Below are 26451 nucleotides of genomic sequence, written 5' to 3'. Positions count from 1 at the left end.
CTACACAACCGTTTAAATGAATCGGTTCAATCGCAATGACTCTCTTATTAACAGAGACTCGCTGACATCTACTGGCTGTTTTAATTTCACATTTAAGGTACCTTTTAATTTTTGTATTATTTCAAACATCAGTTTTCAACGTTTTATCTGTAAAATATCAAAACATTATTTATTCATTTGTAACTGCAGGTTAAAGTATTCCATGTCCCACAGAGCTGCATTATAATGCAGACGTTTTTACACAATGTTTATAAACAGTGTGTAAAAAACATTTAAATGACACTTCAGATGCAGCGTCTGTTTTCTCTGCATTGCAAAGATCAGTTTTGTTGATAGTGATTGCATTTGCTTGGTAACAGCACAAATGCAAGTATTTTACCTAAAAGATGGTGCACACTTGTGCAAATTGTGTAAAGTAAAAAATAAGTCAGCTGTCAGCACAAGACATCAGCACAACAACACTCAGCAAAATAGTCTAATTATCGTTATCGATAAAATTCCAGAAATCACAGAGATATAACTTTTTGTCAATATCGCAAAGCCTTTTTATTTATTAATTTTTTTGATGTGACACCCAAAAATTTCCTATGGCCTCAACTGGCCATCCCTGTAAAAAAATTTAGGGGGCGCCACTACTGCTAGCCATAGCTGCCATAAGCTCTCCCTGCTAACACACGACGTAACAGTTACGTAACGTACTGGTAATTTTTGGTAATTCCATGACTTACCAACTGACAATGTAACTACGACGTCGATCGCATGCCCGTAATTTTATTACCATCACATTACCAACTCAATGTCGTCAGTACGTCTTTCCAACGTGACCAGATAACCAAGAACGTCCCAGATAGGTCCTCTATTGGTAATATATTGGTAACTTCAACAATTTCAGACACAGCACATGACTTACTGGCAACTGTCGTATGCACGTAATTTCATTACCATATTTTTTGTATGTTTTTTATATGCTCTCTGAGTATAGAGCTATTTAAAAAGTGTAATTAAACTTTAGACACAAGATTAAACGTTCCTTAAAGATAAAATATGTTTCTTTTCACCAAGTCAGAATACATGCTTTTAATATATAGTGACATGACATACAGATGCGCACTTCCACAACTGACGCACCGCACGCACAGTATTGACAAACTTTCTATCTCAAAAGGAGTTATGAACGTGAAATAATGACACAGACTGGCTGCACCATCTCATCTGCAACAGAGACTGTTGTATCAGAAGGACAGCGCGTTTGTTTGAGGCACTTTTCACTTCAGCTGTGTCTGACAGGAGAATTAGCTTTCTGAGGTGAGTCTTACAATTTATAATAAATAAGTAGGTTGCTAAAATGTATAAAACAAAGTAAAAACAAAAGTCTAACGTCGCCAAAACCTTTTTTTTAAATTATTTTATTGGTTTTATTAGCCTTCTAGCCGTTGAGTTACCATGGCAACCGCGTACACATCAGCTGCTGGAGAGGAGAGGACTCGTCTGACATTTTCTCTGTTTCTCGTCAGTTATACCAAAAGAAAAGGCCAACAACTGCGACAGATTGGTTAAGTAACACGTTAATATTATCCTCAGTCTACTTTAAGTACTTTATGTTAATATTTATACCTCTGTGATTATGGTATTTTTCCTGAAATTTCTGCTAGCAAGTATTACGCTAGCGTAGAAACATTATTAACGTTATAACATATTAGATTTGAGCTCTTATTAATGAATGTTTGGGCTTTTAATTAAATCTTATGCGTAAAGGATCGGTTTTGATTACTTTGTAAATGTTTTTAATGGTAATTTGTCAATAGATAAATAAAGTAAAGTTAAGCTAATTAATTTAACCTAGAAGTCTGCACTGTAGAGTCTATCAGTGGCGTCACTTGCGGTCAAAAATGGGCTGAAACGATTTCAAACCACTTTTTCAAGCTTGTTCTGATTTTTTATTGTAAACAAATATTGACAAAAAAAAATTGTACAGTGATTTCAGAAGTGTCTTAAAAACCCTCTAAAACAGAGGGGAAGTTCCAAGAAAATGTCTAATGGGAGCTGCTGACAGAGATAGAAAACACAGGTGATCCGAGAAAGCTTATTAAATAACTTCATTTTTTTTTTTTTTTTACAAAATATCATCATGCATCTGTAAAATCTAAACATGTCAGTTAAAAATCCTAATTTCAGATGTAAAATATAGATGGTACTTAGAGGCTTTTGCATCTGAACTCTTCATATATATATATATATATATATATATATACAGTGGGGATCGAAAGTTTGGGCACCCCTTGCAGAATCTGTCAAAATATGAGTAATTTTCAAAAAATAAGAGAGATCATACTAAATGCATGTTATTTTTTATTTAGTACTGTCCTGAGTAAGATATTGTACATAAAATATTTTAACATTTATTCCACAAGACAAAAAAAATGCTGAAATTATTAAAATAACCCCACTCAAAAGTTTGGGAACCCTTTGTTCTTAGTACTGTGTTCTGTTACCTGATGATCCTCGACTGTCTTTCTGTTTTGTGATGGTTGTGCATGAGTCCCTTGTTTGTTCTGAGCAGTTAAACTGAGCAGCGTTCTTCAGAAAAATCTTTAAGGTCCTGCAGATTCTTCAGTTTTCCAACATCTTTACATATTTGAACCCTTTCCAGCAGGGACTTTATGATTTTGAGGTGCACCTTATCACACCGAGGACATTTGAGGCACTCAAACACAACTATTTAAAAAGATTCAAACGCTCACTGATGCTCCAGAAGGAAACAAGATGCATTAAGAGCTGGGGGGTGAAAACTTTTGGAATTTGAAGATCAAGGTAAATTGTACTTAATTTGTGTACCGGGAAACATACAATTATCTTCTGTTGCTTACGAAGGGCAGAACTAAATGGAAAAAAAAAATATATTTCAACAAAATAAGACAAATTTGGCCATCTTCATTGTGTTCAAAAGTTTCACATCATTTATATATATATATATTGTATCTTCGAGAATCAAGGAGAAGGTGTACAGGACAGTGGTGAGACCAGCTATGTTGTATGGTTTAGAGAAAGTGGCACTGAGGAAGAGACAGGAATCAGAGCTAGAGGTAGCAGAGCTAAAACTGTTGAGGTTCTCTTTGGGAGTGACAAGATTGGACAGGATTAGGAACGAGTACATCAGAGGGACAGCTCATGTTGGACGTTTGGGAGACAAAGTTAGGGAGGCCAGATTAAGATGGTTTGGACATGTTCAGAGGAGGGAGAGTGAATATATTGGTAGGAGAATGTTGGACATGGAGCTGCCAGGCAGGAGGCAAAGAGGAAGACCAAAGAGGAGGTATATAGATGGAATTAATGAGGATTTGAAGCTAGTGGGTGCAAGTGTTGAGGATGCAGAAGATAGGGATAGGTGGACAGAGATGATTCGCTGTGGCGACCCCTGAAGGGAAAAGCCGAAAGAAGAAGATATATATATATTTTTAAAGGTATTTTCACCCATAAGTTTCCTTTGTTAGCTTTTTTTTTCCAGTATCCATTTGAGTTTGTAAAGTATCATATTTCATATTGATGGCTGCATTTTGTTGTCCATTGTGTAATGATTGAAAGAATAAATTAATTTGACCACAAGTTGTGATGTTTGATGGAAATATTTGCTTATGTTGCATGTTTTTAATGTTTTGTGAGTGTTAGAGCATTTTGCTAACAAAATGAGTCATTTTGGCCATTGAGCTTCAGTTTTATCCTGTGTGTTAACGGTTTCGAAAATGTGATGTCAGAGTAGGCAAATGTGTTTAAGCAATTGAGAAAAACTGTACCATTTATTTCAAGTGACCGAAATCTTGTCGTTGTTTTAGATATCTATACTGAGAAACAAACAAACAAAAACCCTGGCTATGCCTTTTTGGTAAGTGGGATCTGATGTCACTATGCACTTCTGTAGAACAGTGTGACAATGGAGGGTGGTCTTGAACGTTCAGCACCATGGACAGCACTGTTCTCTACCTCTCTTACTGGGTGTGCTAGGGCCACAGGCTGCCCCCTGCAGTGCACAGCAGTCCCTGAAACAATACAAATCAACAATACGATCATTGTTAGTTGGGTAGATTATTAGATTGTCTTTAGCTTCACTTTAATTCTGCCATTCTCGCCTGAATAAGCAGAAAGCATAGGCAGGGCAGGGCTCAGAAAGTCCAAAGATGGAGTCAGGATGAATGGCAAACTAAACAGAAGAAACAATGGACTTAACCCTATGATTGTTTTACAGTTTTTCTCGATTGCTTAAACACATTTGCCCACTCTGACATCACATTTTCAAAACCTTTAACACACAGGATAAAACTGAAGCTCAATGGCCAAAATGACTCATTTTTGTTAGCAAAATGCTCTAACACTCACAAAAGATTAAAAACATGCAACATAAGGAAATATTTCCATCAAACACCACAACTTGGTCAAATTAATGTATTCTTTCAATCAATCATTACACAATGGACAACAAAATACAAAATGCAGCCATCAATATGAAATTATACTTTACAAACTCACATGGATACTGGAAAAAAAAGCTACCAAAGGAAACTTATGGGTGGAAATACCTTTAAAAAAATAAAAATAAAGAAAGATATATACATTTTATCTTTCACATTTAGTCCATTCGTTCTTGACGATTATGCCACAGGTTCTCATCAACATCGCATTGAATGTTTTCCCTTGCAATGCACCGAGGGAAAAACCTCCTTGCATGGCATATCCATCCCTGGCAGTCCTCTGCACCTATTGCCAGGCAACCAGCATTCATTGCCTCCAGGAGGGGCATCTGCTCATATGGCCGGTGATCATACACCTTCCATCTCCAAGCAGAGAATGTCAAAATTGACATTACTGTATGACAGTCACATAAATGGGATTGATAAAACATCTGCATTGCTGTAGACACAGTTTTTTCTGCTAACAGGGCAATACAGTAAAGCTGAAATACACAGTGGTATACATTACAGTAACACTGTGAATTACCTGTTCTCATTCCGAAAAAGCCTGACAATAGATGCCACAGTGCTCCGACTCAGAATGGGCTGGACCCTTTGTCCAGCCTGTCTAAAGGACAAGCCATGATTGATGACATTGTCAATAATTGTTGCCCGAATTTCATTTGAAACTTGAGCTCGATTTTGTCCTCTTGCTCCTGCAGCTCCTCCACCACGCATACAAACTCCTCTTCCTCGGGCCCCTCTGCCATGGCCTCTTACTCTCCTTCCGTGCCTAGGGCCTCTTTGATCCATGCTTGCAAATAGCAACACAGAGGTGGCATCTTTTATAGATGGATGAGGACTGATTGCTGATTGAAGAGTTGTGCAAATGAGTTTCACACAGGTGCGTAGAGATTTATAATTATGCAAGTAGTTTCTATCAGCTGTGAACAGATTTTTTTCTTTTGTTCAACACAGTGAATCCAATAGAGTTTGGGGCCTTTCAATGAGATCTGTGGTAACTGTTTTGAAAAGGGGTGTGAAAAATGTGTGAAACAAATGAAAAAGTGTTAAAACATTTGCAAGAGAAGACTTCTGCTGTGCTAATAATGTGACGATGAAGATCAAACGGATCCCAGTTTCATTTAGTGTGTCTTAGCAAATGAGAAAAACTGTAATAGTATTTGACCTTCGATCATCTCAGTCTGTAAAGATGAGCTCTCAGGAGAGACGGAGCGGTGCCATCTTCCTCTTTTTGTCCTTCAAGGCAGCTTGAAGTAAGCTTATGTTACTGAAGTAACCAATAACATTGATACAAGTTTTTCATGTTAGTGTGCAACAGTTGTTGCGGGTAATTGTTGTCATTCATTAGCACAAGATTTATGAATTGTATGAATGTAAAATATTTACACAGTTTGGTTTCACCTATATGGTATAAATAAAGGAATTTCATCATCATCATCATCATCATCTCTCTCTCTCTCTCTCTCTCTCTCAGAGGTCGATGGATCGAAACCGTCCTCTACTAAAACTTTTTGACTTCTATACACTCCTGAGTCCCCAAAAAAGTGTCAAGAACCACAGGCTGGTCATGAAAAGTTTGGTATTTTAAAGGAGATATGAATATAATGGAGAATTAAAGGGCAACTTAACAACTGCATTAAAGCCCCAGTGGCCCAATGGATAAGGCACTTGTCTCTAAACCAGGGATTGTGGGTCCAAGTACCATCTGGGGGTGATTACAGCAGAGTAGCTCAGCGGAAGCGTGCTGGGCCCATAACCCAGAGGTTGATGCATTGAAACCATCCTCTGCTAAGTCTTTTTAATCTCAATCTTATTCAAGAGGCTTTTACAATACACACAAGCAGTTAACTTCTAGACACTCCTGAGGCACTGGCCTCCTAAGCCAGAGATTGTAGGTTTGAGTCCCATCTGGGGTGATTGCAGTGGAAGTGTGCAGAGGTCTATGGCCAAATGGATAAAGCACTGGCCTCCTAAGCCAGGAAGTGTTGGTACGAGTCCCAACTGGGGTGATTACAGCAGAGTGGTGCAGTGGATGCGTGCTGGGCCCATAATCCAGATGTCGATGCATCAAAACCATCCTCTGCTAAGTCTTTATAAATCTCAATCTTATTCAGGAGGCCTTTACAATACACACAAAGAGTTAACGTCTAGACACTCCTGAGGCACTGCCCTCCTAAATCATGGATTGTAGGTTTGAGTCCCATGTGGGGTGATTGCAGTGGAAGTGTGCAGAGGTCTATGGCCTAATGGATAAAGCACTGACCTCCTAAGCCAGGACGTGTGGGTTCGAGTCCCAACTGGGGTGATTACAGCAGAGTGATGCAGTGGATGCGTGCTGGGCCCATAACCCAGAGGTAGATGGATCAAAACCATCCTCTGCTATGACCTTTTAACTTCTAGACACTCCTGAGTCCCTAAAAATGGACAACAACCACAGTAGGGGTGTGCCGGTACCGAACGGTTCCTGGGCAAATTCCAAATGGAAGTGATCATCCCTATCCTATCCTCTTTGAGTGGGGACTTTGGAGTTGTGTTGTCACGATACATTATTGTTTCGATACTGATACCTAGTCAAGAATTTCGATTTCGATACTTTTTCGATACTTTTCCTGAAAAGGGAAAATACACTCTCAAATATCATTGATGTGCTTTATTTTAAAACTGGGACAACATTCTAATCATATAACATACTAATAAATGAACATATGAACAGCAGATATATTAAACATTTGAACAAAATATGCAATATAAAAATATTAAAAATAAAATAGATCAGTGACATTCAAGGTAAAGAAAGAATACATTTTAGCAGCATTATCTCAGTTATCATAAGAAACATAAGACTAATAAATGTAACTTGATTCTGAACTTTGAATAAAAATTTGAACAGCGATTATATTAAACAATGTTTCTGAACTCAGAAGATTAAATGTCAAAAGATAAATAATATAAATTTAAACAATGGCATTGAAGTAAAAATAAAAGATCTCAGAAAACTCAACCAGTGTCCTTTAATGAGCGTCATCTTTAGTGAGCGTCATCTTTTTCTACAAGTCGTGGACCGGCGGCCACAGTATCACTTGTGCTCGCACATGCAGCCTAGTGATGTGCGGGTCGGGTTTTTTTCCAACCCATGGGTCCCGCTTTTTTATGAAATTATTTGGCCTGTCCCAGCCCGCAAATAAAGTAACATTTCTTTACCCACCCCGACCAGCGCATCGGGGACATCACGGAAGATACGTTGCTACTAGACTAGTCTTGTTCACTGAAGTTCCCATAGACAGTAAAAGTTCCTCCCTCCATTAGCAGCGCATGCGCAGCTCGTGAACAGCTCTGTGAACTGTTTCATCCTGTCAAAGAGTTACTCAAGGTGTGACGGAGCATGTGATTTGTTGAATGTAGTGAACGAATCCGCCCTTCACTGAACTAGATCGAGAGATTTTCTCATTCGTGAATGAGCTGAATGATCTGATACATCTCGTTTATGAATGAAATGAGTGAGCCAAGCATGTAAATCTTGATCAGCAATCAGGAGATACAAAGCGCAGTTATAGGTGCTGTGCAGATACGCTTTTTTCGTTTTCATATTTAGCATACAGAACATAACTCCACGTTTACCCTTACGAAAAATAACCATGGTTTTATTGTAGCAAAACTGTAGTAACCCATGGTTTTTTGGCGTGTTGACTACCATTTGAATAACCACAGATTTGCTACAAAAAACATGGTTAAACTATGGTTAATTTAGCAAAACCATGGTTAATTTGTGGTTACCATGGTTTAACTATAGTAACCATGGTTTTTTGGTTTTATTTGTAGTAAAACCATAGTCAATTTTCATAAGGGTAATCCCCGATTAATGTGAATATTATATATGAACTGTCTGACCAAAAAATTAAAATGTTAATTATGCAAGAAAACCTCGTGCTTTGTTCATCTGAACAACTTATTTAAACTATTTAATGCGATTATGCACACATTTTAGTAAAGTCAAATCAGTTTTGTAAAGCCACTAATGAAGACATCTCGCTGTAGTTCTTTTTTTCTGCTTGTGTGAAAAGAAAACACAGACGTCCATAGGGAGGCACTGGAAGCGTGCGTTGCACACACCAACATAAAATATGTCTCTTACAAATCTGGAACGCAGTCATTCTTTGAAGTATCGATACCAATATATTTAGGTATCGTGACGTTTTTAATTTCGGAGAATCGCGATACTTTTGAAGTATCAGTGCACCGTGCAACACTACTTTGGAGTGAATAGGGCATGTGTTGCCATTAAGTAGTCATTAGGAATCCGATTTGCAAAAGGAGCGACATAATTTCCTCATTATCTTCAGCTGGCATGCCGGCATAAGACACTGGCCTCCTAAACTAGGGATTGTGGGTTTGAGTCAAATCTGAGGTGCAAGCGTGCTGGGCCCATAACCCAGAGGTTGATGGGTTGAAACCAACCTCTGCTAAGACCTTTTAACTTCTAGACACTTCTGAGTCCCTAAAAAAGGGCAACAACCACAGGCTGGTCGTGAAAAGCTGAGGCCACTTTGACCTCTCATAATAGTGATTCATCTAGAAGACTCTTTGTGTATATTGTAAAGGCCTAAGTCTTTATAGATCTCAATCTTATTTACGAGGCCTTTACAATACACACAAAGAGTTAACTTCTAGACACTGAGGCACTGGCCTCCTAAGCCAGAGATTGTGGTTTCGAGTCCGGTCAAGGTTCATTACAGCAGAGTGGCGCAGTGGAAGAGTGCTGGGCCCATAACCCAGAGGTCGATGGATCGAAACCATCCTCTGCTATGACCTTTTAACTTCTAAACACTCCTGAGTCCCTAAAAAGGGTCAAAAGCCACAAGCTGGTCTTGAAAAGCTGAGGCCAATTTGACCTCTCATAATATTCAGTCATCTAGAAGACTCTTTGTGTGCATTGTAAAGGCCTCCTGAATGGATAAGGCACTGGCCTCCTAAGCCAGGGATTGTGGGTTCGAGTCCCATCTGGGGTGAATACAGCACAGTGGCTCAGTGGAAGCGTGCTGGACCCAGAGGTCGATGGATCGAAACCATCCTCTGCTAAGTCTTTTTAAATCTCAGGAGGCCTTTACAATACACACAAAGAGTTAACTTCTAGACGCTCCTGAGGCATTGTCCTCCTAAGCCAGAGATTGTGGTTTCGAATCCGATCAAGGTGGACTACAGCAGAGTGGCGCAGCGGAAGCGTGCTGGGCCCATAACCCAGAGGTCGATGGATCGAAACCATTCTCTGCTAAGGCATTTTAAATCTCAATCTTATTCAGGAGGCCTTTACAATACGCACAAAAAGTTAACATCTATACACCGCTGAGGCGCTGGCCTCCTAAGCCAGAGATTGTGGTTTCGAGTCGGGTCAAGGTGGACTACAGCAGAGTGGCGCAGCGGAAGCGTGCTGGTCCCATAACCCAGAGGTTGATGAATCAAAACCATCCTCTGCTTTGACCTTTTAACTTCTAAACACTCCTGAGTCCCTGAAAAGGGTCAAAAGCCACAAGCTGGTTGTGAAAAGCTGAGGCCAAATTGACCTCTCATAATATTCAGTCATCTAGAAGACTCTTTGTGCGCATTGTAAAGGCCTCCTGAATGGATAAGGCACTGGCCTCCTAAGCCAGGGATTGTGGGTTCGAGTCCCATCTGGGGTGAATACAGCACAGTGGCTCAGGGGAAGCGTGCTGGACCCAGAGGTCGATGGATCGATACCATCCTCTGCTAAGTCTTTTTAAATCTCAGGAGGCCTTTACAATACACACAAAGAGTTAACTTCTAGACACTCCTGAGGCATTGTCCTCCTAAGCCAGAGATTGTGGTTTCGAATCAGGTCAAAGGTGATTACAGCAGAGTGGCACAGCGGAAGCGTGCTGGGCCCATAACCCAGAGGTCGATGGATTGAAACCATCCTCTGCTAAGGCATTTTAAATCTCAATCTTATTCAGGAGGCCTTTACAATACACACAAAGAGTTAACTTCTAGACACTCCTGAGGCATTGTCCTCCTAAGCCAGAGATTGTGGTTTGGAATCCAATCAAGGTTGACTACAGCAGAGTGGCGCAGCGGAAGAGTGCTGGGCCCATAACCCAGAGGTCGATGGATCAAAACTATCCTCTGCTATGACCTTTTAACTTCTAAACACTCCTGAGTCCCTGAAAAGGGTCAAAAACCACAAGCTGGTTGTGAAAAGCTGAGGCCAATTTGACCTCTCATAATATTCAGCCATCTAGAAAACTTTTTGTGTGCATTGTAAAGGCCTCCTGAGTAAGACTGAGATATAAAAGGGCAAGTTAGCATCTGTTGTCAAGCCCCAGTGGCCTAATGGATAAAGCACTGGCCTCCTAAGCCAGGGATTGTGGGTTTGAGTCCCATCTGGGGTGAATACAGCAGAGTGGAGCAGCGGAAGCGTGCTGGTCCCTGAGGTTGAAGGATTGTAACCATCCTCTGCTAAGCCTTTTTGAATCTTAGGATGCCTTTACAATACACACAAAGAGTTAACTTCTAGACACTCCTGAGGCACTGGCCTCCTAAGCCAGAGATTGTGGTTTCAAGTCTGGTCAAGGTTGATTACAGCAGAGTGGCGCAGCGGAAGCGTGCTGGGCCCATGACCCAGATGTCGATGGATCGAAACCATCCTCTGCTAAGGCATTTTAAATCTCAATCTTATTCAGGAGGCCTTTACAATACGCACAAAATGTTAACATCTATACAGCCCTGAGGCACTGGCCTCCTAAGCCAGAGATTGTGGTTTCGAGTCCGGTCAAGGTGCACTACAGCAGAGTGGCGCAGCGGAAGCGTGCTGGGCCCATAACCCAGAGGTCGATGGATCGAAACCATCCTCTGCTATGACCTTTTAACTTCTAAACACTCCTGAGTCCCTAAAAAGGGTCAAAAGCCACAAGCTGGTCGTGAAAAGCTGAGGCCAATTTGACCTCTCATAATATTCAGTCATCTAGAAGACTCTTTGTGTGCATTCTAAAGGCCTCCTGAATAAGATTGAGATTGTGGTTTCAAGTCCGGTCAAGGTTGATTGCAGCAGAGTGGCGCAGCAGAAGCGTGCTGGGCCCATAACCCAGAGGTCGATGGTTCGAAACCATCCTCTGCTAAGGCATTTTAAATCTCAATCGTATTCAGGAGGCCTTTACAATACGCACAAAAAGTTAACATCTCTACACCCTTGAGGCACTGGCCTCCTAAGCCAGAGATTGTGGTTTCGAGTCCGGTCACAGGGCACAACAGCAGAGTGGCGCAGCGGAAGCGTGCTGGGCCCATAACCCAGAGGTCGATGGATCGAAACCACCCTCTGCTATGACCTTTTAACTTCTAAACACTCCTGAGTCCCTAAAAATGGTCAAAAGCCACAAGCTGGTCGTGAAAAGCTGAGGCCAAGTTGACCTCTCATAATATTCAGTCATCTAGAAGACTCTTTGTGTGCATTGTAAAGGCCTCCTGAATAAGATTGAGAAATAAAAGGGCAAGTTAGCATCTGTTTTCAAGCCCCAAGTGGCCTAATGGATAAGGCACTGGCCTCCTAAGCCAGGGATTGTGGGTTCGAGTCCCATCTGGGGTGAATACAGCAGAGTGGAGCAGCGGAAGCTTGCTCAACCCAGAGGTTGAAGGATCGAAAGCATCTTCTGCTAAGCCTTTTTGAAACTCAGGATGCCTTTACAATACACACAAAGAGTTAACTTCTAGACGCTCCTGAGGCACTGGCCTCCTAAGCCAGAGATTGTGGTTTCAAGTCCGATCAAGGTTGATTACAGCAGAGTGGCGCAGCAGAAGTGTGCTGGGCCCATAACCTAGAGGTCGATGGATCGAAACCATCCTCTGCTAAGGCATTTTAAATCTCAATCTTATTCAGGAGGCCTTTACAATACGCACAAAGTGTTAACATCTATACACCCCTGAGGCACTGGCCTCCAAAGCCAGAGATTGTGGTTTCAAGTCCGGTCAAGGTGGACTACAGCAGAGTGGCGCAGCGGAAGCGTGCTGGGCCCATAACCCAGAGGTCGATGTATCGAAACCATCCTCTGCTAAGGCATTTTAAATCTCAATCTTATTCAGGAGGCCTTTACAATACGCACAAAGTGTTAACTTCTAGACACTCCTGAGGCACTGACCTCCTAAGCCAGAGATTGTGGTTTCAAGTCCGGTCGAGGTTGTTTACAGCAGAGTGGCGCAGCGGAAGCGTGCTGGACCCAGAGGTCGATGGATCGAAACCATCCTCTGCTAACGCATTTTAAATCTCAATCTTATTCAGGAGGCCTTTACAATATACAAAAAGAGTTAACTTCTAGACACTCCTGAGGCACTGGCCTCCAAAGCCAGAGATTGTGGTTTCAAGTCCGGTCAAGGTTGAGTACAGCAGAGTGGCGCAGCGGAAGCGTGCTGGGCCCATAACCCAGAGGTCGATGGATCGAAACCATCCTCTGCTAAGGCATTTTAAATCTCAATCTTATTCAGGAGGCCTTTACAATACACACAAAGAGTTAACTTCTAGACACTCCTGAGGCATTGTCCTCCTAAGCCAGAGATTGTGGTTTGGAATCCAATCAAGGTTGACTACAGCAGAGTGGCGCAGCGGAAGCGTGCTGGGCCCATAACCCAGAGGTCGATGGATCAAAACCATCCTCTGCTATGACCTTTTAACTTCTAAACACTCCTGAGTCCCTGAAAAGGGTCAAAAACCACAAGCTGGTTGTGAAAAGCTGAGGCCAATTTGACCTCTCATAATATTCAGCCATCTAGAAGACTTTTTGTGTGCATTGTAAAGGCCTCCTGAGTAAGACTGAGATATAAAAGGGCAAGTTAGCATCTGTTGTCAAGCCCCAGTGGCCTAATGGATAAAGCACTGGCCTCCTAAGCCAGGGATTGTGGGTTCGAGTCCCATCTGGGGTGAATACAGCAGAGTGGAGCAGCGGAAGCGTGCTGGTCCCTGAGGTTGAAGGATTGTAACCATCCTCTGCTAAGCCTTTTTGAATCTTAGGATGCCTTTACAATACACACAAAGAGTTAACTTCTAGACACTCCTGAGGCACTGGCCTCCTAAGCCAGAGATTGTGGTTTCAAGTCTGGTCAAGGTTGATTACAGCAGAGTGGCGCAGCGGAAGCGTGCTGGGCCCATGACCCAGATGTCGATGCATCGAAACCATCCTCTGCTAAGGCATTTTAAATCTCAATCTTATTCAGGAGGCCTTTACAATACGCACAAAATGTTAACATCTATACAGCCCTGAGGCACTGGCCTCCTAAGCCAGAGATTGTGGTTTCGAGTCCGGTCAAGGTGCACTACAGCAGAGTGGCGCAGCGGAAGCGTGCTGGGCCCATAACCCAGAGGTCGATGGATCGAAACCATCCTCTGCTATGACCTTTTAACTTCTAAACACTCCTGAGTCCCTAAAAAGGGTCAAAAGCCACAAGCTGGTCGTGAAAAGCTGAGGCCAATTTGACCTCTCATAATATTCAGTCATCTAGAAGACTCTTTGTGTGCATTCTAAAGGCCTCCTGAATAAGATTGAGATTGTGGTTTCAAGTCCGGTCAAGGTTGATTGCAGCAGAGTGGCGCAGCAGAAGCGTGCTGGGCCCATATCCCAGAGGTCGATGGTTCGAAACCATCCTCTGCTAAGGCATTTTAAATCTCAATCGTATTCAGGAGGCCTTTACAATACGCACAAAAAGTTAACATCTCTACACCCTTGAGGCACTGGCCTCCTAAGCCAGAGATTGTGGTTTCGAGTCCGGTCACAGGGCACTACAGCAGAGTGGCGCAGCGGAAGCGTGCTGGGCCCATAACCCAGAGGTCGATGGATCGAAACCATCCTCTGCTATGACCTTTTAACTTCTAAACACTCCTGAGTCCCTAAAAATGGTCAAAAGCCACAAGCTGGTCGTGAAAAGCTGAGGCCAAGTTGACCTCTCATAATATTCAGTCATCTAGAAGACTCTTTGTGTGCATTGTAAAGGCCTCCTGAATAAGATTGAGAAATAAAAGGGCAAGTTAGCATCTGTTTTCGAGCCCCAAGTGGCCTAATGGATAAGGCACTGGCCTCCTAAGCCAGGGATTGTGGGTTCGAGTCCCATCTGGGGTGAATACAGCAGAGTGGAGCAGCGGAAGCTTGCTCAACCCAGAGGTTGAAGGATCGAAAGCATCTTCTGCTAAGCCTTTTTGAAACTCAGGATGCCTTTACAATACACACAAAGAGTTAACTTCTAGACGCTCCTGAGGCACTGGCCTCCTAAGCCAGAGATTGTGGTTTCAAGTCCGATCAAGGTTGATTACAGCAGAGTGGCGCAGCAGAAGTGTGCTGGGCCCATAACCTAGAGGTCGATGGATCGAAACCATCCTCTGCTAAGGCATTTTAAATCTCAATCTTATTCAGGAGGCCTTTACAATATACAAAAGAGTTAACTTCTAGACACTCCTGAGGCACTGACCTCCTAAGCCAGAGATTGTGGTTTCAAGTCCGGTCGAGGTTGATTACAGCAGAGTGGCGCAGCGGAAGCGTGCTGGACCCAGAGGTCGATGGATCGAAACCATCCTCTGCTAACGCATTTTAAATCTCAATCTTATTCAGGAGGCCTTTACAATATACAAAAAGAGTTAACTTCTAGACACTCCTGAGGCACTGGCCTCCAAAGCCAGAGATTGTGGTTTCAAGTCCGGTCAAGGTTGAGTACAGCAGAGTGGCGCAGCGGAAGCGTGCTGGGCCCATAACCCAGAGGTCGATGGATCGAAACCATCCTCTGCTATGGCATTTTAAATCTCAATCTTATTCAGGAGGCCTTTACAATACGCACAAAAAGTTAACATCTATACTGCCCTGAGGCACTGGCCTCCTAAGCCAGAGATTGTGGTTTCGAGTCCGGTCAAGGTGCACTATAGCAAAGTGGCACAGCGGAAGCGTGCTGGGCCCATAACCCAGAGGTCGAGGGATCGAAACCATCCTCTGCTATGACCTTTTAACTTCTAAACACTCTTGAGTCCCTAAAAAGCGTCAAAAGCCACAAGCTGGTCGTGAAAAGCTGAGGCCAATTTGACCTCTCATAATATTCAGTCATCTAGAAGACTCTTTGTGTGCATTGTAAAGGCCTCCTGAATGGATAAGGCACTGGCCTCCTAAGCCAGGGATTGTGGGTTCGAGTCCCATCTGGGGTGAATACAGCACAGTGGCTCAGCGGAAGCGTGCTGGTCAAAATAACCCAGAGGTCGATGGATCGAAACCATCCTCTGCTGAGGCATTTTAAATCTCAATCTTATTCAGGAGGCCTTTACAATATACAAAAAGAGTTAACTTCTAGACACTCCTGAGGCACTGGCCTCCAAAGCCAGAGATTGTGGTTTCAAGTCCGGTCAAGGTTGATTACAGCAGAGTGGCGCAGCGGAAGCGTGCTGGGCCCATAACCCAGAGGTCGATGGATCGAAACCATCCTCTGCTATGACCTTTTAACTTCTAAACACTCCTGAGTCCCTAAAAAGGGTCAAAAGTCACAAGCTGGTTGTGAAAAGCTGAGGTCAATTTGACCTCTCATAATATTCAGTCATCTAGAAGACTCTTTGCGTGCATTGTAAAGGCCTCCTGAATAAGATTGAGATATAAAAGGGCAAGTTAGCATCTGTTTTCAAGCCCCAGTGGCCTAATGGATAAGGCACTGGCCTCCTAAGCCAGGGATTGTGGGTTCGAGTCCCATCTGGGGTGAATACAGCAGAGTGGAGCAGCGGAAGCGTGCTGGGCCCAGAGGTTGAAGGATCGAAACCATCCTCTGCTAAGGCATTTTAAATCTCAATCTTATTCAGGAGGCCTTTACAATATACAAAAAGAGTTAACTTCTAGACACTCCTGAGGCACTGGCCTCCTAAGCCAGAGATTGTGGTTTCAAGTCCGGTCAAAGTTGATTACAGCAGAGTGGCGCAGCGGTAGCATGCTGGGCCCATAACCCAGAGGTCGATGGATCGAAACCATCCTCTGCTAAGGCATTTTAATTCTCAATCTTATTCAGGAGGGCTTTACAATATACAAAAAGTTAACATCTATACACCCCTGAGGCACTGGCCTCCAAAGCCAGAGATTGTGGTTTCAAGTCCGGTCAAGGTTGATTACAGCAGAGTGGCGCAGCGGAAGCGTGCTGGGCCCATAACCCAGAGGTCGATGGATCGAAACCATCCTCTGCTAAGGCATTTTTAATCTCAATCTTATTCAGGAGGCCTTTACAATATACAAAAAGAGTTAACTTCTAGACACTCCTGAGGCACTGGCCTCCTAAGCCAGAGATTGTGGTTTCAAGTCCGGTCAAGGTTGATTACAGCAGAGTGGCGCAGCGGAAGCGTGCTGGGCCCATAACCCAGAGGTCGATGGATCGAAACCATCCTCTGCTATGACCTTTTAACTTCTAAACACTCCTGAGTCCCTAAAAAGGGTCAAAAGCCACAAGCTGGTCGTGAAAAGCTGAGGCCAAGTTGACCTCTCATAATATTCAGTCATCTAGAAGACTCTTTGTGTGCATTGTAAAGGCCTCCTGAATAAGATTGAGATATAAAAGGGCAAGTTAGCATCTGTTTTCAAGCCCCAAGTGGCCTAATGGATAAGGCACTGGCCTCCTAAGCCAGGGATTGTGGTTTCAAGTCCGGTCAAGGTTGATTACAGCAGAGTGGCGCAGCGGAATCGTGCTGGGCCCATAACCCAGAGGTCGATGGATCGAAACCATCCTCTGCTAAGGCATTTTAAATCTCAATCTTATTCAGGAGGCCTTTACAATATACAAAAAGTTAACATCTATACACTCCTGAGGCACTGGCCTCCAAAGCCAGAGATTGTGGTTTCAAGTCCGGTCAAGGTTGATTACAGCAGAGTGGCGCAGCGGAAGCGTGCTGGGCCCATAACCCAGAGGTCGATGGATCGAAACCATCCTCTGCTAAGGCATTTTAAATCTCAATCTTATTCAGGAGGCCTTTACAATACGCACAAAAAGTTAACATCTGTACACCCTTGAGGCACTGGCCTCCTAAGCCAGAGATTGTGGTTTCGAGTCCGGTCAAGGTGGACTACAGCAGAGTGGCGCAGCGGAAGCGTGCTGGGCCCATAACCCAGAGGTCGATGGATCGAACCATCCTCTGCTAAGGCATTTTAAATCTCAATCTTATTCAGGAGGCCTTTACCATATACAAAAGAGTTAACTTCTAGACACTCCTGAGGCACTGGCCTCCTAAGCCAGAGATCGTGGTTTCAAGTCCGGTCGAGGTTGATAGCAGCAGAGTGGCGCAGCGGAAGCGTGCTGGACCCAGAGGTCGATGGATCGAAACCATCCTCTGCTAAGGCATTTTAAATCTCAATCTTATTCAGGAGGCCTTTACAATATACAAAAAGAGTTAACTTCTAGACACTCCTGAGGCACTGGCCTCCAAGGCCAGAGATTGTGGTTTCAAGTCCGGTCAAGGTTGAGTACAGCAGAGTGGCGCAGCGGAAGCGTCCTGGGCCCATAACCCAGAGGTCGATGGATCGAAACCATCCTCTGCTAAGGCATTTTAAATCTCAATCTTATTCAGGAGGCCTTTACAATACGCACAAAAAGTTAACATCTATACAGCCCGCCAGAGATTGTGGTTTTCGAGTCATGTCAAGGTGCACTATAGCAAAGTGGCACAGCGGAAGCGTGCTGGGCCCATAACCCAGAGGTCGATGGATCGAAACCATCCTCTGCTATGACCTTTTAACTTCTAAACACTCCTGAGTCCCTAAAAAGGGTCAAAAGTCACAAGCTGGTCGTGAAAAGCTGAGGTCAATTTGACCTCTCATAATATTCAGTCATCTAGAAGACTCTTTGCGTGCATTGTAAAGGCCTCCTGAATAAGATTGAGATATAAAAGGGCAAGTTAGCATAGGTTCGAGTCCCATCTGGGGTGAATACAGCAGAGTGGAGCAGCGGAAGCGTGCTGGGCCCAGAGGTTGAAGGATCGAAACCATCCTCTGCTAAGGCATTTTAAATCTCAATCTTATTCAGGAGGCCTTTACAATATGCAAAAAGAGTTAACTTCTAGACACTCCTGAGGCACTGGCCTCCTAAGCCAGAGATTGTGGTTTCAAGTCCGGTCAAAGTTGATTACAGCAGAGTGGCGCAGCGGAAGCATGCTGGGCCCCTAACCCAGAGGTCGATGGATCGAAACCATCCTCTGCTAAGGCATTTTAAATCTCAATCTTATTCAGGAGGGCTTTACAATATACAAAAAGTTAACATCTATACACCCCTGAGGCACTGGCCTCCAAAGCCAGAGATTGTGGTTTCAAGTCCGGTCAAGGTTGATTACAGCAGAGTGGCGCAGCGGAAGCGTGCTGGGCCCATAACCCAGAGGTCGATGGATCGAAACCATCCTCTGCTAAGGCATTTTTAATCTCAATCTTATTCAGGAGGCCTTTACAATATACAAAAAGAGTTAACTTCTAGACACTCCTGAGGCACTGGCCTCCTAAGCCAGAGATTGTGGTTTCAAGTCCGGTCAAGGTTGATTACAGCAGAGTGGCGCAGCGGAAGCGTGCTGGGCCCATAACCCAGAGGTCGATGGATCGAAACCATCCTCTGCTAAGGCATTTTAATTCTCAATCTTATTCAGGAGGGCTTTACAATATACAAAAAGTTAACATCTATACACCCCTGAGGCACTGGCCTCCAAAGCCAGAGATTGTGGTTTCAAGTCCGGTCAAGGTTGATTACAGCAGAGTGGCGCAGCGGAAGCGTGCTGGGCCCATAACCCAGAGGTCGATGGATCGAAACCATCCTCTGCTAAGGCATTTTTAATCTCAATCTTATTCAGGAGGCCTTTACAATATACAAAAAGAGTTAACTTCTAGACACTCCTGAGGCACTGGCCTCCTAAGCCAGAGATTGTGGTTTCAAGTCCGGTCAAGGTTGATTACAGCAGAGTGGCGCAGCGGAAGCGTGCTGGGCCCATAACCCAGAGGTCGATGGATCGAAACCATCCTCTGCTATGACCTTTTAACTTCTAAACACTCCTGAGTCCCTAAAAAGGGTCAAAAGCCACAAGCAGGGGCCTGTTGCACAAAAGTAGAATTAAGACATCCGGGATAAATGATTCAGCTGAGCTCAATAAAGCCAAAACATGTGCGTCCAGGCTTAATTGGTTGCACAAAGACCAAGCCAGGATGAGCAGACACGGATTCATTAAGCCAGGTGAAACCAATCCTGGATAGGTGCGCGCTCATGGCTCACTCAAATAGACCCCGCCACAGATCACAGATTAACTGATTTACCATGGCAACTAGAGCCGCGTACTTTTCCCCGTCGGAAGCACAAATCCTCATGGAGGCATACGAGGAGGTAAAAGATATAATTAAGAAGAAAGGCAACACCGCCACAGTGATAAAGCAAAGAGAAAAAGCGTGGCAAAGTATTGCAGACCGCCTGAATGCGTAAGTAGTGCACAATTACACACTCATCGCTCTGCTGAAACATCATCACAATTACAAATCAAATATTTAATTCACATCTCCAAAAACGCAGTTGTACTGTAATTATGAAACGGTTAAATTTTTTATTGAAATGCACTGCATATATGAGTGAAATTGTGTTACGTAACTCCATCACACTGTATAAAGCTATGATATATTATTATTAAAGCCTTACATTATTATTTTACGTTACTACGCTCAGTGCGGTTTAATATTAGCCGTTGTACTCTGCTTATTATGTTGTCCACCGGTTTTTTTTGTGTTTCCCCTGCTTTTATTAATGTAAAGCAGCTTTGACCGAATGAAACAATTGTGAAAAGTGCTATATAAATAAAATTTTCTTGAATACATAGATGAGCTATAATAATAATCACTTTAATTTATATAGCGCCTTTCAAAGGACCCAAGGTCGGTTGCTCACTGCACTGCAAAAATGTCTTTCTTACTTAGTATTTTTGTCTTGTTTTCAGTAAAAAAAATATCTAAAAAAAATCTTAAATATTTTCTAGAACAAAATAACCTAGGAAAATAAGCAAAAAACTTATGCCAGTGAAACAAGAGAACTTTTCTAAAAGTAAGTGTTTATGGGAAAAGTAAACTTATTTCAGGAGAATTTTTCTTATTATATTGACAGATATTTAAATTTTTTGCTTGTTTTAAGCACACATTTACTTGAAGTTTATATTTTTGGTCTAAACCTATACTTATTTTGCTAGGTCATTTAGAAAATCAATAAAATACATGTTTTTTTTTATTTTTTTTTACTGAAAACAATACAAAAATACCAAGTCATTTTTGTCAGTGTGACTCCATTAAATGTTCTTGTGATAAAGAATGTGTGTGTGTGTGTGCGTGTGATGTAGATTAAACATGAACGGGCCAAAACGGACATGGCAGCAGGTCAAAATCAAATACAAGAACATTCTGCAGAATGGTATGGTCCCTGACTAATATTTAACAAAGCACAAGCATATATTGTACCCAGAAGGTGCCTGCTCACACATTGTCTGTACTGTTTTAGCAGTGAAAAAGAATACCCACAGACAAGGCACGGGTGGTGGGTCACCAAAGGCTGACCTTACCCCAGCAGAGGACATGGCCTTGGAGCTAAATAAAGGCAGGCCCGTCTTAGAGGGGATCCCTGGGGGGAAAGAGACGAGCATAGGTTCCTCCCAAGATGCCACCCGCTTCATTCAAGGTATGTCCTTCCATCTCTACATGGAATACAACCACATTCATATTGAATCAATTTGGACTGTCTGACTTTGGTTTACCTATTGCCTTGCAGTGTCTGGCAGCACTGTGTTCCTGTTAGAGCCACCAGCACAAGCACCAGACGATGCTGATCCAGTGAGTACTCCATCAAAGGCATACTGTAGGCCTGGCATGTCTTGTCTACTGGCTTCAATATGAATCCGATTAAATGTGATAGGGTGAAAGTCCCAGTGCAGCAGCAACAGCACATGATGGAGATGATGATGAGGAGGAGACCATCTCTCTGGATTCCAGAAGGCATGAGGTATCATGTTAAGACTGTGAAAGTACTATTTACTCTACAATGGTGAGGAGTCCTCATCAAAATCAAAAAATCTAATTTCTTTTACAGGACCCAGATGCTATACAGTGGGAAAACCAGCCTGGCAACATAGTGCGTATTAATAAAAGGACACCACATCCTGCCAAATTCAAGCTGCGCTAATTGTATTGTGTTCACAGAGCTCACAAGCTATCAGAAAGTTGTATGGCAACCACCTCCGGCGCCAAATAGAACTAGCAGACATAGACATTCAGTACAAGAAGAAAAAGCTAGAAAATCTTGCACTGGAGTCCGAAATAAAAAAGAGGACAATTAGGAAACTGGACCTTGAAATAAAAAAACTTGAGCGGGAGGTGAGATATGCCTTCAATGTACACTGTATGCTAACTGTAACACAAATGTATTAATCATTTTTCTTTCCTCCCCCAGCTCCAAGAAGATGACACAGCTCAAAATAAAAATTAGGTATATTCTCGTAAAGTCAAGTGAGCCATGACATATGAGCTCTTATTGTGAGCACACAGGACGGTGGCATCTTTCTAAGGTATTTTTTATTTTCACAGCAATCATACAACGTACAACCAAGTCATCGTTATAAGGAACCAGCCTCTTTTGCCCACCCCCCCAGCACCAGGTGTGGCCACTAGCCTATATGAAGGCCCAAAATTGTGTGTTCCTTTCTGCTCTGACAATGGCATGCCCATTCTTGCGAGATGTGGTGGATGAAGAAGCACTTGTGCTGAGGAGAGCCTTCAGGCCAGAAAGGGTCTTCAGGGACCGTTTGGACCCACTGGCCTTCCCTGATGACCATCTTTATGAAAGATACAGGTTTTCTGCAGATGGCATCAGGTATCTATGCAGACTACTGGGTCCCAGGATTAAGCACCGCACTGCAAGGAGCCATGCACTGAGTGTGGAGCAAATGGTTTGTGTGGCCTTGCGCTTTTTTGCTAGTGGAGCCTTCCTGTACTCAGTGGGGGATGCAGAACAGCTGAACAAGGCCACAATTTGCCGCACAATAAGGAGTGTGTGTCTGGCTATCAAAGCATTAGCAGATGTCTTCATCTCCTTCCCTGGCCACAGAAGACTCTGTGACATGAAAGAGGAGTTCTATAGGATTGCAGGTAAGAGGATCTACAAATTACAGGACAACTGTTAACACATAGTAGGATACTCATTACTTTGTGTGATAGGTTTCCCCAATGTCATTGGTGCAGTGGACTGCACACACATAAGGATAAAAGCCCCCTCAGGTGCCCATGAGGCCGATTTTGTGAATAGGAAATCCTTTCACAGCATTAATGTTCAGGTGAACATAACTTTTTGATATTGTCCATTGACGAACACTCTGCATTGCCAATGATGTGCATTGATTGGTGTAATATTCCTCATCTTATGATTTCAGATGGTCTGCAATGCTGACTGTGTGATCAGCAATGTTGTGGCGAAATGGCCTGGCTCAGTCCATGACTCCAGAATCTTTCGGGCCTCTGAAATCTATCAGTGCCTATCACAAGGTAAGCCACACAACCCCTATTTATAACCATCATGGCTGTGTCAAGAATATCACTGTGTTCATGAGGTAGTAATGATGAGATTTTGTGTTGACAGGTGAATTCTCTGGTGTGTTGCTGGGAGACCGGGGGTATGGCTGCCAGCCTTTTCTCCTGACACCTTTCACAGACCCCCAGGAAGCACAGCAGGCCTACAACCATGCCCATGCCAGGACCAGGGCCAGAGTTGAAATGACCTTTGGCCTCCTGAAGGCACGCTTTCACTGCCTTCACAAATTAAGGGTCAACCCTGTTAGGGCATGTGATATTACTGTGGCTTGTGCTGTCCTCCACAATGTAGCCTGCCTGAGGAAGGAGAGGGCCCCCAGAGTGCCACCAGCCATGGACTGGGACAATCCGGCAATCTTCCCTGATGACGACAGTGGTCGGCTGCTGAGGGACCAATATGTGTTGAATTATTTTAGTTAGTATGTGTGCTTTCAATTTAGGTAAAAAATGTCCTGTTGTGGCAGAGGAAATAGGGTTTTTTTGGGTTGTTTTTTTTTTTTTAGGAATTTGGCCTCTTATGATGTTTGTGCGGTATACTGTGTGTAATACAAGGCTGCAGGGAGGCTACTGCATCCATTCATTTGTCTGTTCAGTTGATGTGTATGGATTTGTCCTGCATTTATTTTAGTGTGCAGACATGCAGGGTGTGTTATATACAGACCTTTGAATGTGTATGTATCATTTTGTATTATATGCTTTGATTCTGTGCTTTCCATCTTGTAGAGTCACTGTGACTTCAGTTTCGAAAGGAGCTGATAGTTTACCTGCTTTGTTTTGTCCTTATTCAATAAAGGAACATAATGTTACACATTGTGTTTTTATATTCATATGGGATGTGTATTTGTTTATATGACAGAGTACTAGGGCCCCACTGAGGAAAAAGGATAAAGTCATAAATTTATGAGGCTGGTTCTTTCTGCAGAAAAGCAACATATTCTTTTTACAGTTTTGATAGTTATGACAATGTGATACTTCATATTCTGGCACATCAGCATGTCTTTGTTTATGAAACCATACTGAAGTACAATTTCATGAAATGCCCCACATCTGTCATTTTAACAACTGTCCTCCTTTAAAACAACTGGTTACAATATTATGACTTGTCTTTTTTTTCCCCTCTGTGGCCCTAATATTCTATCATTTTATAAATAGCCTTATAGTCTATGGGAAACTGTAAATTATCTAATGATAGCAACATCATCTAAAAATCATTATCCAAAATGATTGAAATTAATGATCACAAACGTTTAAATAATGACAGTGGGTCTAGTTATATGTGATAACAATGTATAGTGAGCAGTGAAATAACTATTGGTTTCCATTTGTGGCGACTGCTGACTGACATTAGGGATGAGATTAATTAGATCCTGAAATTTAGCCTGGTCTGGAGCAGGCTAGCTCCACAGAATAAATCTCCATGGTAATTTATACCATAACATATCCTCCTGCCCCCTATCCAGCTTTAGTGCAACCGGATTAGGGATCAATTGAGCCAGGATCACCAAGATATCCTGGCTTAATCCCTTATCCTACTTTTGTGCAACAGGCCCCAGGTCGTGAAAAGCTGAGGCCAATTTGACCTCTCATAATATTCAGTCATCTAGAAGACTCTTTGTGTGCATTGTAAAGGCCTCCTGAATAAGATTGAGTTTGTGGTTTCAAGTCCGGTCAAGGTTGATTACAGCAGAGTGGCGCAGCAGAAGCGTGCTGGGCCCATGACCCAGAGGTCGATGGATCGAAACCATCCTCTGCTAAGGCATTTTAAATCTCAATCGTATTCAGGAGGCCTTTACAATACGCACAAAAAGTTAACATCTCTACACCCTTGAGGCACTGGCCTCCTAAGCCAGAGATTGTGGTTTCGAGTCCGGTCGCGGTGCACTACAGCAGAGTGGCGCAGCGGAAGCGTGCTGGGCCCATAACCCAGAGGTCGATGGATCGAAACCATCCTCTGCTATGACCTTATAACTTCTAAACACTCCTGAGTCCCTAAAAATGGTCAAAAGCCACAAGCTGGTCGTGAAAAGCTGAGGCCAAGTTGACCTCTCATAATATTCAGTCATCTAGAAGACACTTTGTGTGCATTGTAAAGGCCTCCTGAATAAGATTGAGATATAAAAGGGCAAGTTAGCATCTGTTTTCAAGCCCCAAGTGGCCTAATGGATAAGGCACTGGCCTCCTAAGCCAGGGATTGTGGTTTCAAGTCCGGTCATGGTAGATTACGGCAGAGTGGCGCAGCGGAAGCGTGCTGGGCCCATAACCCAGAGGTCGATGGATCGAAACCATCCTCTGCTAAGGCATTTTAAATCTCAATCTTATTCAGGAGGCCTTTACAATATACAAAAAGTTAACGTCTATACACTCCTGAGGCACTGGCCTCCAAAGCCAGAGATTGTGGTTTCAAGTCCGGTCAAGGTTGATTACAGGCAGAGTGGCGCAGCGGAAGCGTGCTGGGCCCATAACCCAGAGGTCGATGGATCGAAACCATCCTCTGCTAAGGCATTTTAAATCTCAATCTTATTCAGGAGGCCTTTACAATACGTACAAAAAGTTAACATCTGTACACCCTTGAGGCACTGGCCTCCTAAGCCAGAGATTGTGGTTTCGAGTCCAGTCAAGGTGCACTACAGCAGAGTGGCGCAGCGGAAGCGTGCTAGGCCCATAACCCAGAGGTCGATGGATCGAAACCATCCTCTGCTATGACCTTTTAACTTCTAAACACTCCTGAGTCCCTAAAAAGGATCAAAAGCCACAAGCTGGTCGTGAAACGCTGAGGCCAATTTGACCTCTCATAATATTCAGTCATCTAGAAGACTCTTTGTGTGCATTGTAAAAGCCTCCTGAATAAGATTGAGATTGTGGTTTCAAGTCCGGTCAATTTTGATTACAGCAGAGTGGCGCAGCAGAAGGGTGCTGGGCCCATAACCCAGAGGTCGATGGATCGAAACCATCCTCTGCTAAGGCATTTTAAATCTCATTCTTATTCAGGAGGCCTTGACAATACGCACAAAAAGTTAACATCTGTACACCCTTGAGGCACTGGCCTCCTAAGCCAGAGATTGTGGTTTCGAGTGGTTTCGAGTCCGGTCAAGGTGGACTACAGCAGAGTTGCACAGCGGAAGCGTGCTAGGCCCATAACCCAGAGGTCGATGGATCGAAACCATCCTCTGCTATGACCTTTTAACTTCTAAACACTCCTGAGTCCCTAAAAAGGGTCAAAAGTCACAAGCTGGTCGTGAAAAGCTGAGGTCAATTTGACCTCTCATAATATTCAGTCATCTAGAAGACTCTTTGCGTGCATTGTAAAGGCCTCCTGAATAAGACTGAGATATAAAAGGGCAAGTTAGCATAGGTTCGAGTCCCATCTGGGGTGAATACAGCAGAGTGGAGCAGCGGAAGCGTGCTGG

General features: G+C 43.2%; 2 protein-coding genes and 5 non-coding genes across 8 annotated transcripts; all 7 read left to right on the top strand.

Annotated features, from left to right (window-relative positions):
- Positions 1 to 10794: 10794 nt before the first annotated feature.
- Positions 10795 to 10867, top strand: trnar-ccu (transfer RNA arginine (anticodon CCU)). The gene has a single exon. It is a non-coding gene; the product is annotated as a tRNA-Arg (tRNA).
- Positions 10868 to 11983: 1116 nt separating this feature from the next.
- trnar-ccu (transfer RNA arginine (anticodon CCU)) lies at positions 11984 to 12057 on the top strand. Its single transcript has one exon. It is a non-coding gene; the product is annotated as a tRNA-Arg (tRNA).
- Positions 12058 to 13312: 1255 nt separating this feature from the next.
- Positions 13313 to 13385, top strand: trnar-ccu (transfer RNA arginine (anticodon CCU)). Its single transcript has one exon. It is a non-coding gene; the product is annotated as a tRNA-Arg (tRNA).
- Positions 13386 to 14501: 1116 nt separating this feature from the next.
- On the top strand, positions 14502 to 14575 carry trnar-ccu (transfer RNA arginine (anticodon CCU)). The gene has a single exon. It is a non-coding gene; the product is annotated as a tRNA-Arg (tRNA).
- Positions 14576 to 16110: 1535 nt separating this feature from the next.
- trnar-ccu (transfer RNA arginine (anticodon CCU)) lies at positions 16111 to 16183 on the top strand. Its single transcript has one exon. It is a non-coding gene; the product is annotated as a tRNA-Arg (tRNA).
- Positions 16184 to 19617: 3434 nt separating this feature from the next.
- LOC128020304 (uncharacterized) lies at positions 19618 to 22043 on the top strand. 2 transcript variants are annotated; one of them, XM_052607142.1, is made up of 8 exons: positions 19621 to 19906; positions 20809 to 20879; positions 20967 to 21143; positions 21234 to 21295; positions 21378 to 21464; positions 21552 to 21593; positions 21662 to 21835; positions 21912 to 22043. In XM_052607142.1, exons 1-8 carry the CDS (start codon positions 19749 to 19751, stop codon positions 21945 to 21947), a joined length of 807 nt encoding a protein of 268 aa, XP_052463102.1. In that variant the 5' UTR covers positions 19621 to 19748; the 3' UTR covers positions 21948 to 22043. The 2 variants fall into 2 exon arrangements, with proteins under 2 accessions (XP_052463101.1, XP_052463102.1); XM_052607141.1 differs by having other exon boundaries at positions 19618 to 19906; positions 21662 to 22003.
- A 50-nt stretch (positions 22044 to 22093) lies between these two features.
- Positions 22094 to 23871, top strand: LOC128020303 (putative nuclease HARBI1). Its single transcript, XM_052607140.1, has 4 exons — positions 22094 to 22606; positions 22676 to 22791; positions 22888 to 22999; positions 23094 to 23871. The coding sequence occupies exons 1-4, from the start codon at positions 22135 to 22137 to the stop codon at positions 23462 to 23464; spliced, it is 1071 nt and encodes a 356-aa protein (XP_052463100.1). The 5' UTR covers positions 22094 to 22134; the 3' UTR covers positions 23465 to 23871.
- The last annotated feature ends 2580 nt before the right edge of the window (positions 23872 to 26451 follow it).

The sequence above is a fragment of the Carassius gibelio genome, chromosome A9, assembly GCF_023724105.1.
Source record: "Carassius gibelio isolate Cgi1373 ecotype wild population from Czech Republic chromosome A9, carGib1.2-hapl.c, whole genome shotgun sequence".
NCBI classification, from domain to species: domain Eukaryota; kingdom Metazoa; phylum Chordata; class Actinopteri; order Cypriniformes; family Cyprinidae; genus Carassius; species Carassius gibelio.
This window is presented reverse-complemented; position numbering and strand designations above follow the sequence as displayed.